Below are 13,574 nucleotides of genomic sequence, written 5' to 3'. Positions count from 1 at the left end.
GGTCCTCGAAAAGATTCTGGTAGATTGTTGCGGTGACCTTGGATTTAAGAAAGCAGAGTTTACCAACACGTGCACTGGACATTGCACCCCAAATCATGACTGACTGTGGATATTTCACACTGGACCTCAAGCAGCTTGGGTTCTGTTCTTCACCAGCCTTCTTCCAAACCTTGATTGCCGAATGAAAGGCACACTTGCATCAGAAAAAAAGGACCTTCGACCACTGGCCAACAGTCCAGTCCTTCTTCTCCTTTGCCCAGTTGAAACGCTTACTATGTTGGGTCAGGCTCAGAAGCGGCTTGACCCGAGGAACCCGACAGTTGTAGCCCATCTCCCGGAAGTGTCTGAATGTGGTGGTTTTTGAAGCTGTGACTCCCGTTTTATTCTCTCTGAATTCTCTGTCTGTTTGATAATCCGCTGAAGCCCACGGTCATCTCTTTTGCTGGTGCATCTTCTCCTGCCACATTTTGTCCTTCCATTGATATGCTTGGACACAGCACTCTGTGAACAGCCAGCCTTCTTAGCTATGAACTTTTGCAGCTTATCCATCCTGTGGAGGGTATCACTGATGGTCTTTTGGCCAGTTGTCAAGTCTGCAGTCTTCCCCATATTGAACCCAATTGAGACCATAGAACCAAACTGAAGCAATTTAATGACACCTGGGAAAACCTGTGCAGGTGATTTGTGTTTGGTAGATTATTAGTGTGTGACACTCAGTTTAAAACATTTATGGCCTGTAAAATTTGGGCTGATTTCTTCATAGTATTCCATCCATCCATCCATTTTCAACACTGCTTATCCTGGTTAGGGTCGCGGGACGCTGGAGCCTATCCCAGCTGACTTCGGGCAAAAGGTGGACTACACCCTGAACTGGTCGCCAGTCAGTCGCAGGGCACATATAGACACGGACAACCGTTCACACTCACATTCACACCGTCACTGAGTGGGAACTGAACCCACGCTGCCTGCGCCAAAGTCAGGCGAGTGCACCACTACACCATCATTGACCCTCATGCTATTCCAATTATTTGAATTCATGGGTTTTATGAGCTGGAAGCCCAAATTATGTAAAAATAAACAAATAAATACTTGAAATTGTTTAAATTGTGGGCCCTGAATCTATAATCTAAGAACTTTTAACTTCTTGAATGGAATTGTGTAAATAAATAAACTTGTCCATGATATTCTATTTTTTGGGAAAGGGTCTGTATATTGTAAAGATATTTTACATTTTTTTTTGATAACTGAATATTACTGTCATCACTTACGTTGGGCGAAATGGTGACTGAAACTCCGGTTTCCTTCCACATTCCCAAAACATGCATGGTAGGTTAATTGAAGACTCCAAATTGTCCGTAGGTGTGAATGGTTGTTTGTCTATATGTGCCCTGCGATTGGATGGCGACTACTTCAGGATGTCCTGTGCTTCTCTTCCAAAGTCAACTGGGATAGGCTCCAGTGCACCACACGCACAGGATAAGCAGTACAGAGAATGGATGGATTTTGTGGCTTATCACCGATTTAGTCTTTACTAAATAAACTTTGACGTTTGTTTTGATTTCATTATTTTTTTTCTTGATCTGTTTTATTCTAGGCTATCAGTTCCCGCTATACTTTCTGGGTGGATGGTAGTCTACACAGACAGACAGTTTTCTGATTGTAATTATACTGTTTTTAAAAAAAAATATGTGTACAGTATTTTGTTTACTTTAATGTATCGTCTTTGTTCTTTTATGTACGATGGCGGAGACAGGCATGACAATTGCAACCACCATATATATATGTAATATATGGTTTGTCATCTTTCCTGATAAATCCTGTTCAGGATCACGAGGTGCTGGCCTAAGGCGGACTACACCATGAACTGGTCGCCAGCCAGTCGCAGGGCGCACATAAAGACAAACAGATAGCTGTTACAGTCTTAGTTTGAAGCATAAAAAATAGGGTAGGTGGTGATTTTTGTCTACCGTAACCATAGCGAACCATAAGAAGATGTCAAGTTATTTTCAGCTGCCCAATGGATATCCAAACATAATGATTTACTTCAAATTAAAAGGTAATACAAAAATTCCGTGCAGTTGCGCATTGACTTCACGCTGCGCTTATTTTATTTTGAAATGTACAGCCGGAACTTATGAGTTTTGGAAGAAAGTTTAACTTTGACGCCTGCGAAACTCCCGACGTTATCGCAACCCAAGAAACTTCGCTAAGTTTACTTTCCATTGTGTCACGGAACAGATATTCATCTTTGAAAGTTATCGGGCGGTGGTTCAGAGGACGGAAAGAGTTTTGAGTTGGCCTTGGCAGATTGACAAACTGTACAATGCATATGCTAGCGTCAAATGGAGCCGTAATGGACCAGGAGTCGGAGTCGGTGAAAATTAAAGCGCATTACTGCGGGTAAGTGTCAAGCAAAAACCAATGGGTAAAAATTAATACAGTCCATTGAGAGCGGTCCAGTGACAACGGGGAAACACCTGTTGTACAGAGACTAATGGCAGCCCGTGTGTGGAGCTTCTGTCAACAAGTGTTATGTGGATTGGAGAAACAGTAATACTGTACCATTTCTATTGTTTTCTGCTTTGTTTGACTTCAACCTTTTGCCATGTCACAGACAAATGTACTTTGTTTAGTTCTAACCGGGGGTGCCACTGCTTTTGCTCCTAACAATAAACTCAGGAAAGACTGTACTATATTTATTGTAATCAAATTCAATCAAAGACAATTATGATACATACCTTAGTAGGTAGTTTTTGGTCACCTTTATGCAGCGTCTTGCCAATCACATGATGACTTTATTTAAAAAAAAATAATAATAAAATGTTGCAAGACATGAATAGCAGGAATGCATGTGGATAATTTAAGATGGAAAGACACACCCTCATTTGTTTACAGGATGCCATGTGCATTTGACAACAGAGCTCAGACAAAAGAAGTACCAATTCATGTGCCAGGAACTATCAAGCTACAGGCAGGGGCGTAGCCAGGGCCAGGGGTCACCTCGGTGATCACTCCCCTTGTGCATCGTGAATAATCGGCAAAATATTTTCCAGTCAAACTTCGATCAGCCCCCTCATCCTCTCCACCACCTATCTAGAATCCAGCCCTCCAAATCTCACGTGATCAAATATGAGCTAACAAAAAACAAATATTCTTACACAGAAAAAATACTTGGCCCTTCCCCGACCAAAGAGGACAAACAGCAGACTATTTTATGTTTCATAAAGTTATCCTTTAGATTATCATGTGGTCTGAGGTATGTTAAGAGTGAATTGTTCCCGATAATGGCTGTTTGAAACGGGTCCAGGCCGACAAGCTTAAATATTCAACGTGTTTGATATTTACAACCAAAAATCTTCGTGTGTGGTGAAAGATGACTAATCCCAAATCGTGACTCTGTGAATTGTTATGTGAAACGGAATGAAGCCAATCAAGAAGCAACCTGTATGAGGAACCCGAAGCAGCCATAAATAAAGAAAAACATGTCCTATCTCATGTCGTACTTCGTACAAGTGGGTTCACCAAAAGAAGAAGAATCATATTTTATTGTCATGAACATGCATGCATGCTCACGAAATTTGTTTTCTACACTTGACCCATCACAATGAACACCTACACAGACGACATTTTCCCAAAGCGAGTCTTAATTGACATCACCATTCTGCAACACTCCCGCCTCTGGGCCCTTCGGCAACACTCAGAAAACATTGATGGAACATATCCCGTAGTGTCTCTTCTTCCTCTTTTTTGTTTGATCATGTGAGAGCTGCCTTGGAGGAGTGGATTCTAGTTCGTTGGTGTAAAAGAATCTTTGAGCGGTGTTTGGTGTTGAGATTATTGGAGCACACCACAAACAGTATGACCGAAACTGTCAAATGCCTGATTATTATTATTATTTTTTTTATCTTCATGTGCGGACTCAGTGGCAGATATAAAGAGAATATTTTAAGACTTCAAAACTCCTTAAGCGGGTACCAGACCTAAATGTTATACCTGTTCAATAATTACAATTACAAATCCTGATGCGCTCAGTCAACACCTAGGTCGGCCGATCCATGGACTCCGTCATGGTAACGCATACTTAACAGACTGGTTTATGGGAGGAGACTGACGATTGTCGGTGGAGATCTGGTTGTGTGTGTTAACATAATGAAAATGGTTCGGATGTTAAAAATCAGTAGGCCTATGTGTGTACCCCTTTTGCAGTTGTCGTCATTGTTGGCGCTACAGTGCAGCTCCACTGAGATCAGTATTTGTTAAACATTTTCACGGATCTCTTGCTCGACCCCACCCCCCCAACCCAAAAAAGAAAAAATTATTGCAGAGCAATACAAAGAGTGCAGCCTTTTAAATGTTACTCACCCACTTTTTGCAGGACACTGTTGGCATTTTATCGTGAAGAATGGTGCTGCCTGTGTTGAAATGGCAACAAAACAACATTGGAAAGTGTTCTAGCTTTGGAATGTGGCCCCAAAAGTAATTTCCACCCTTTTTATACCATTTATAATGTTTAGGGTCACAGCTGAGCTGGAGCCTATATCCCCATTGACTTAAGTTGAGGACTTTTCACTTGTCTATTACAAGGCACATACAGTATAGAGGTGCATCTCAATAAATAGAATAAGATGTAAAAGGAACTTTTATTTTAGTAGGTCACTTAAAAAGTGAAATTACCGTATTTTCGCGACCATAAGGCGCACTTAAAAGTCTTACATTTTCTCCAAAATGGACGGGGCACCTTATAATGCGGCACGCCTTATGTGTGCACCGAGTTCCAAAGTCTGTAAAAATCTTTAATGAGCGCTCCACTTGACTGACTGGGAGCATTTCCTGCCGACACGCTGCTTATATAGAGGAAGGCGGACGTGACTAAGGACAGCATGCGGACATAAAGGGGGAAGGGTGCGCATGACAGAGGAGGCTAAAGACACGCCCCCAGTAGGTATATAGTTCCGGTATGTGCATCGGTTTGGCTAAGGACCCCCGAAAATGTCACCTACGAAGAGACACGCTTACGAAGCACAGTTTAAACTGCAAGCTATTAGTTACGGGGAGGAACATGGGAATCGAGCAGCCGCGAGAGAATTCAAGATCAACGAATCCATGGTTCGCAAGTGGAGGAAGCAGGAAAATGAGCTTCGCCAAGTCAAGAAGATGAAGTTTCATCAGAAACAGAATCATCTTTATTTGCCAAGTATGTCCAAAAACACACAAGGAATGTGTCTCCGGTAGTTGGAGCCGCTCTAGTACGACAACAGACAGTCAATTTACAGAACACTTTAGAGACAGAAAGACATTGACATTTTTTCCGCGGAAAGAAAATAAAAACAAAACGCGGAAACAAGGCGAGGTGGCCCGAGTTGGAAGACCAACTCGAGCAATGGATTAATGAGCAAAGAACAGCCGGGAGAAGCGTCTCTACAGTCACCATTCGACTGAGTGCAATAACTCGGAGCATCATTCTGGGAGGCTTGACGAAGGAACTCCAACCGCTGGACATCGGTATAAACGGCATTCAAAGTGAAGTTGCGAGCGGCGTGGGAGCCATCGATGACAGATGACGAACACAGCTTTACTAAGACTAGGAGGCAGCGCCGGGCGAGTTACGCCACAATTTGTGAATGGATTGTGGATGCTTGGGCTAACGTGTCTGCTTGCACTGCTGTTCGAGCTTTCGTAAAAGCCGGCATAATTTCTGAGGAGCCGCATGGCAATGAGACTGACTCCGACAATGCCGAGAGGAACCCCGGGGTGTTTGATGGAGAACTTGCCCAGCTGTTCATTTCGGATACAGAACATGAGGACTTTGATGGATTTGTGGATGAGGATTGATAAAAAAAATAACGTGAGTACATTGTTAAATACTTCAATATAGTACAACCGAACTCAGTTTTGCTCCCGCTGCCTTTTTAAAAACATTGTTTTAGCGTGCATGCATGATACCGTATGTTTTAAGATAGCATATGTTTTACAATGCCTGCGCCCAATAATACGGTGCACCTTATTTATGTGTTAAATACAGAAATAGACCCCGTAACGGAGACTGCGCCTTTTAATACGGTGTGCCTTATAGTCATGAAAATATGGTAATGCTATGCTAATTCATTAAACACATAGGAAAATACTTTTCAGAAGGCCAATGGCTTCCTAATTTCTATATTAAAAATTATTTGGATTGTTTCTTATGCAATACAGTATTCTTATTGTTTGAGTTGGTGCATTTTTTGTTTAGTTTGCTGTAAGCCACAATCATATAAAGTATACAGAAGTTATAAAACATAGGCAATTAAATATTTCACTGTTTAGTGACCTGATATAAGAGTTTCACTTTTTAAATTAAGATTTGTAATTAATTAATTACTGAAATACATTTTTAGTATCATTTCAATTTCCACGATAGTCTTACTTATCGACATGCACATTACAGTTCTGGCCACTGTTGGCACCCATGAAAGTGGACAGCGCTTTTACCACATAACCACATAAAAAGGCATTACTGCTCATGGGAATGTGAGAGACTATTGTCTAACAGGTGCTAGAAGCTTACAGATTGCTTGAAAATGTATTTAGAGGCAGTTGTTGAAAAAGTGGGATTAAAACAATATGAAAGAATAGTGACTATTACTCTCCAATGCCATATTTTCTAATTCTTCTTTGGAACTACTTCATTTAATACATTTCTTCCCCAATTTACAATTAAATCTGAAGATATTGCATACTTTATAAGGATGTCCCTATCACTTTATTTATTTTTTTTGCACGCAAATTAGAGTCACTTGATTTGGGGCATCTTACAATACGTCCCGATCTGATAACGCGGCAATCCATTAAGCAAGCAAATAAACATTTAAGTTATTTAAATACTGTATCTTGTTTTAAATAAACATCCTAAAATCTAATATAAATTATATTAGGTCAACTGCAGGTGGCTTTAAGATCATCCAGCTGGCTGTAGTGTCCATCAATCAGTACATTGTTTATACCACTTGTCCTGTTCAGCGTCAGGTCACTGTCTGGAGTTGACAGTGATCCATGTGAACCACTACCCTACCGATTGCCTTCTTAGAGTGCACCAAAAACGTTACGTTTATCCCTGAATTACTGCTTGCTTTCAAGTAGCTACAGCAGAGCTGGAAGTGAAAAAAAAATAAAATAAATTAAGTTATAGGGATCAAAGACGATCTTATTGATAACTATGCCTATGTTCTTACGTGACAAATCCCTTTGATTGCTGCACATACAATTTATACAGTACAGTCAACACCAGTGCAAAAGTCACATTATTGCAACTGCACTATTATAATTGCAGTTACTTTTACTTCCAAAATACAAAGGTACATGCCAGATTGACCACTATCCTCAACTGGTATCAAGTATGACCCTCTGTCAATTTACAATCCCAAGAATCGATCTTAGAATATGAGAAGGCTATTTAAAATTCAATCTTTGTGAGCTCTTCTCCACTCAACCAAGTGACCCAACTACGAGTGTGCGCGTGCGTGTTTATGTGTGTGTGTGCATTTAGAGACATGTTGATCACAGACCTGGCTGCCACTTTAACTTTCGAGGAGCTTTGTGAGGAGGTGAGAACGATGTGCAGCCTTACCAGACAGCAGCCCATCACACTCAAGTGGATTGATGATGAAGGTATGCCTCCAAGTTTTGCCATATTTTCTTCAGAGTAAGTGCATTTCCGTTAAAGTTAGTGTCACTAAATTGTGAAAAAATAATGCCAGTCATTTCATAATGGAGTGCACACACTGGCACAAATATTATTTCAAGCAATTTATCTACAGTAAATACAAATTTCTGCAACTGTTTCAATTCTCTGTGATGAGATGTGTTGGCTATAGTTTGTCTTTTGCAGCACCAATTTTCATTAATTCCTTTCAAGTCTAGTACGTTGAAAAAACAACATACGAGTTAAATACAAACTAATGTTTGCATCATTAGTTAAATCGAAGTTCCACTCTACAATGATTTGCAAATCGTTTTCAACCTATATTCAATGGAATACACTACAAAGACAAGATATTTCATGTTCACACTGCAAAACCTTTTTTTCTCAAATATTCACTCATTCTGAATTTTATGCCTGCAACATGTTTCAAAAAAACATGGACAGGGGCGTGTTTACCACTGTGTTACATCGCCTTTCCTCTTTACAACACTCAATAAGCATTTGAGAACAGAGGTCACTAATTGTTGAAGCTTTGTAGGTAGAATTCTTTCCCATTCTAGCTTGATGTACAACTTCTGATGCAGTTACTGCTTGTGAACAACTGAACAACTTTTAGGAATGACTGACCTTTTTCCAATGAACCTGTTCACCTGTGGAATATTCCAAACTGGTGTTATTGGAGTATAATTAGGGAATATTTGCAAAAAAACAAAAACGTTCATCAGTTTGAACATTAAATATCTTGTCTTTGTGGTGTAATCAATTGAATATAGGTTGAAAAGGATTTGCAAATCATTGTTTTGTTTTTATGTTTTACACAAAGTCCCAACTTCATGGAATTGGGGTTTGTACAAGGATCTGAAAGCATAAATGTTAGATGTTGTTCCATGGCAACAGGATGCATGGCAACATTTTCTCTAGGGTACCACTTTTGTAGGTATGAGCATTTCATGCTATACATTCGCATTATGCACACTGAAAAAACACATATTTGCCCCATATTACCACAGCAATTAATTTTACACATTTATTTCATTTCAAAATGTTCTACTTTGTCAAAAAACAATTACTGAAAAAATTCAAAGAAACACTTCTACAGTGGAATTGTTAAAAGTGATCACATTTCCAAAAATAGCCTCTCTAAACCAAAAAACCCTTGATAGAAACGAATCTGAACTTTTACCCTTGATGGAAACGAATTTGAACTTGTGGTTAACTAAAATACAGGCCTGCTCCCAGCCATAGTTAGCCCAGGCTGTGCAGGGGCCCACAGTGTCATTTAAGATCAGAATTTGACAAATCAAAACTGTTCAACTGCTGTCCTTCAAGAACACACCAGACTACTTTTGGTATACAAATTTTAACAGGATTTTTCCAATAAAAAGTATGAGAGCTATGATAATTACAAAGTACGGAGAGAGAAGAAAAGATATCCCCAATAGTTTCTAAAAGGAATTTTGATGATTCCAAATGCTAGACCACTGAAAATGAACTGTCTAACCTTGAAGCCCGGCAAGATTCGATGTGATTCTAATTCCCTTTGTGTGTGAATGTTTGCAGGAGACCCTTGTACCATCTCATCTCCGCTGGAGCTGGAGGAGGCATTTCGTATTTACAATCGAAGCCAAAGATCTGGACTGCTGTTGCATGGTAAGTTAACTCCAAATTTAGTTGATTCTAGCCTGTGCAAAATAATAGATCCCACAACAATTAAGTCAAATCTAGCTCATGAAAGTCAGTAATATAGTGTATGTATTCAACAATCCACCACTGTTTTTCTGACATCCAGCCAGTAGTTACCTTTTTTTTCATTTGCTTTTTCTTTAGTGTGAGCATTATGTCCATCCAGATTTTCCCCATTGTTTTAACTTGAAGGGGAAGTAAAATACTTAGTTTCTCACTCACTGTGATTTTCTACACAGTCTTCCCAAGTATTCCGGAGCAGCCTGGAATGCCATGCCCTGGAGAGGACAGTGAGTTGAACAGTTATCTTTTCATAGCTGAGCTTGTTCACGGAAATGTGGCGTATACAAACATACATTATAATGTATACAGCTGTGGTTTGCTCAAGGGCATGAATATCAGATGAATTTGGGGCTTTTAATTAATTATTTTAAAGGTTCTTTTCCCAGGGTTGCATGATTATACAACATTCTTGAAATCAATGACTATTTTTTCAAACTGTATGCACGCCGCGACGCGGAGTTAATGTCTTTTGCGGAGCCGATCAATGACGTCATTGATCGGATCGGCAAATTATGACATTAAAGCCGATCACCGATTAGCATAAAATGCTAAATATCGGCCGATACCGATCAGCCCGATCAAATCGGTGTAATGTCTACTTATAAGTGACAGCAGCAGTAACAGCATTGTTATTGTGGATGCTGTTATGTTACACACTACACCTCAGCCACATCATGGAGGCTGAATTCTGTCATGGCATCACTTTCCCTGGCATACTGAAAGAGTGGATAGTACTGCTGCGTCACAGCACGAATGTCCATTGCAAGGATTGTTTTACCACCTGACTTCTGGGCCAGTTTTCTTGTTTTCCTCATGCCTTTGTGAGTTTTCTCCAGGTGCTCCGGTTTCCTCCCTACAACCAAAAATTGTATAGTCAACTTCCAGTCAGTTTCTTGATCAAGGTACTGACACAAGCTCTGGATTTGGCTTCTCTTGGATGGGTAAAGGCGGCACAGAGGCCGACTGGTTAACACATCTGCCTCACAGTTCTGAGGACCCGGGTTCAAATCAGGCCTTGCCTGTGTGGCGTTTGCATGTTCTTCCCGTGCTGCGTGGGTTTTCTCTGGGTACTCTGGTTTCCTCCCACATCCCAAAACATGAATGGTGGGTTAAATGAGGACTCTAAATTGTCCATAGGTGTGAATGTGAGTGTGAATTGTTGTTTATTTATATGTGCCCTGTGATTGGCTGGCGACCAATTCAGGTTGTACCCCACCTCTCGCCCAAAGATAGCTGGGATAGGCTCCAGCATGCCCGCGACTCGAGTGAGGATAAGCGGTATGGAAAATAAATGAATGAATTGTGGCAAGGCACAGATCTGGCCAAGGTTACAAAAAAATGTCTGCTGCACTTAAGGTTCCTAAGAGCACAGTGGCCTCCATAATCCTGATGTGGAAGATGTTTGGGACAATCAGAACCTTTCCAAGAGTTGGCCGTCCGGCCAAACTGAGCAATCGGGGAGAAGAGCCTTGGTGAGAGAGGTAAAGAAGAACCCAAAGATCACTGTGGCTGAGCTCCAGAGCTGCAGTCGGGAGATGGAAGAAAGTTCTAGAAAGTCAAACATCATTGTAGCCCACCACCAGTGGCCCGATGGAAGCCTCTCCTCAGTGCAAGACACATGAAAACCTGCATAGAATTTGCTAAAAAACACCTGAAGGACTCCACGATAGTGAAAAATAGTATTGTCTGGTCTGATGAGACCAAGATAGAAATTGTTGGCCTTAATTATAAGTGGCATTTGTGGAGTAAACCAGGCACTGCTCATCACCTGTCCAATACAGTCCCAACAGTGAAACATGGTGGTGGCAGCAACATGCTGTGGGGGTCTTTTTCAGCTGCAGGGACAGGGAGACTGGTTGCAATCGTAGAAAAGATGAATGCGGCCAGGTACAGGGATATCCTGGACGAAAACCTTCTCTAGAGTGCTCAGAACCTCAGACTGGGCCGAAGGTTCACCTTCAAAAAAGACAATGACCCTAAGCACACAGCTAAAATACTGAAGGAGTGGCTTCAGAACAACTCCGTGAATGTTTTTGAATGGCCCAGCCAGAGCCCTGACCCAATTGAGCATCTCTGGAAAGACCTGAAAATGGCTGCTCACCAACATTCACCATCCAACCTGACAGAACTAGAGAGGATCTGCAAAAAGACTCATGGCTGTATTACCTCAAAAGGGTGCTTCTACTAAATACTGACCAAAGGGTCTGAATACTAATGGCTGTGTTATATTTCAGTTTTTCTCTTTTAATAAATCTGCAAACATTTCAACAATTCCGTTTTTTTTTCTGTCAATATTGGGTGCTCTGTGTACATTAATGTGAAAACAATAACTTAAATTATTTTAGCAAATGGCTGCAATATAAAAAAGAGTGAAAAATTTAAGGGGGTCTGAATATTTCCATACCCGCTGTAAATAAGGCCCAAAGATTTGTTTACAATACCTGCTGCAACGGTCAGTAACTTCACCTATAGTGGTCAAAATATTTTGCTTTGAACTGTGATACAGATGTGTAGATAGGCTATTGTTGCTGTTGCTGGTTAAGTGCCACAAACCAGCGACTGTAAAATAAGTAAAAAAAAAAAAATAAAAAATTCAAATCCCTTGCTTATATTTATTGACTGGTGTTTGTGGCTGTCCCGGGCTTTCTCTGCCTCTCTCGTGTACCTTCATGTTGTTGCTGCTGCTGTACTCTCTCTGTCCAATTGCTGTGACAGCATGTTTCACTTTTAGTGTGTGTGCATACTCGTGTGTGCTTGTCTGTCTGTCTGTCTGACAGTCTCTGTCTCTGTGAGCCATGTGCTCTTGGCCCGAGGCACAACATAATTTGACAGTGAGCCAACTTTTTAATGTAGTTTAATTAGACAAACGTGTCATACCATGTGTATGATAAGGTTTATGTTTCCAATCTATATGTCTTGATTTCCAGCCTAAATTGCTGTTTTAGATGGAAGAAGGAAATTAATACAGGTGCAAATCTTTATAGATGGGCAAAAATGACAATTAACTGAGACTTTTTGTTTTCTTGAATTTGTGCTTTGCAAGATGTATTTCACTCATGAGGAATACAGGAATGATGTTCAGCGACTAATTAACTTTTTGCTGATGGAATAAATGTACCGTTATGATTTTTAAAAAATATTTTGGAAATATCGATTATCATCTCTTAACTCAAGTAACAGACTCACACCAATATTACCATTGTCTCAATGCAGTTTTTCGTCTGAAATATCTTTTGATTTATCCACAAAATTTTTATTCTATATACTAAATAGATTTTATTTAGACATGATTTATCCAAGACAGTGGTTTTCAAACATTTTACACCAAGATAACCAATAACATAAAAAACATACTGGGCTCTCCAAGTACCACCATCATGACAAATATTAAAATACAGTTGCATAGTAGGGCACACCAAATGTTAATCAAAAACGAAGTAGAGGATTTATTCCCAAAAAATTATGTGTAATAACAGTTTTGCAGCCTGAACAGTCTGCAGAATAATTTATTGCAGGAAGTACAGTACTGTATTAAAAGTATGTTTTATATTACTCCCAACAGCTCCTACCAATTCTAACTATATAGCAACGTTTGGTGTTAAATTCCAAATTATTTTGGACTAAAATTAGCTAATTATTTTTAGGGGGGAGGGCTGAGGGGATAAGCAGGAGGGTAGGAAGGGGCTGCCCCCTTTTCTCTGTGGTCTTTCAGCTGGTCGGGCCCAGCCTGGCAGGAGTCTAACCTCTTTCTTCACACACTCAGCACATTTTTATTACTCACACTGTACATATTTTTCACATTGGACACATTCACATCTCATTCAGGGTCCGCTGGGGGGCTGGCATGAGGCATGATGAGGCGGACGGGTCACAAAAATCATGCTTTGGGGCTGTTTTTCTGCAAAGGGACCAGGACGACTCATTCGTGTAAAGGAAAGAATGAATGGGTCCATGTATAGTGAGATTTTAAGTGAAAACCTCCACCAAATGCATAGAAGATTAAATGTGGCTGGGTCTTTCAGCATGACAGTGATCCAAAACACACACACCAGGCAATGAAGGAGTGGCTTCGGAAGAAGCATTTCAAGGTCCTGCAGTGGCAAAGCCAGTCTCCAGATCTGAACCCCATAGAAAATCTTTGGAGGGA

At 40.5% G+C, this 13,574-nt stretch overlaps 1 protein-coding gene across 4 annotated transcripts in view; it reads left to right on the top strand.

Moving 5' to 3' along the window:
* prkcz (protein kinase C, zeta) overlaps positions 1-13,574 on the top strand; it is a 138,971-nt gene that overhangs the window by 7,509 nt on the left and 117,888 nt on the right. For 3 of the 4 annotated variants that reach the window (XM_061792742.1, XM_061792750.1, XM_061792725.1), the window contains exons 2-4: positions 7,526-7,647; positions 9,242-9,331; positions 9,604-9,654. In XM_061792742.1, coding sequence (XP_061648726.1) covers positions 7,530-7,647; positions 9,242-9,331; positions 9,604-9,654 — 259 coding nt within the window. In that variant the 5' untranslated portion in view covers positions 7,526-7,529. Of the gene's footprint in view, positions 1-106; positions 2,401-7,525; positions 7,648-9,241; positions 9,332-9,603; positions 9,655-13,574 lie in introns of those variants that run through there. The other variant, XM_061792733.1, reaches the window with a different exon arrangement.

The sequence above is a fragment of the Phyllopteryx taeniolatus genome, chromosome 1, assembly GCF_024500385.1.
Source record: "Phyllopteryx taeniolatus isolate TA_2022b chromosome 1, UOR_Ptae_1.2, whole genome shotgun sequence".
NCBI lineage: Eukaryota > Metazoa > Chordata > Actinopteri > Syngnathiformes > Syngnathidae > Phyllopteryx > Phyllopteryx taeniolatus.
This window is presented reverse-complemented; position numbering and strand designations above follow the sequence as displayed.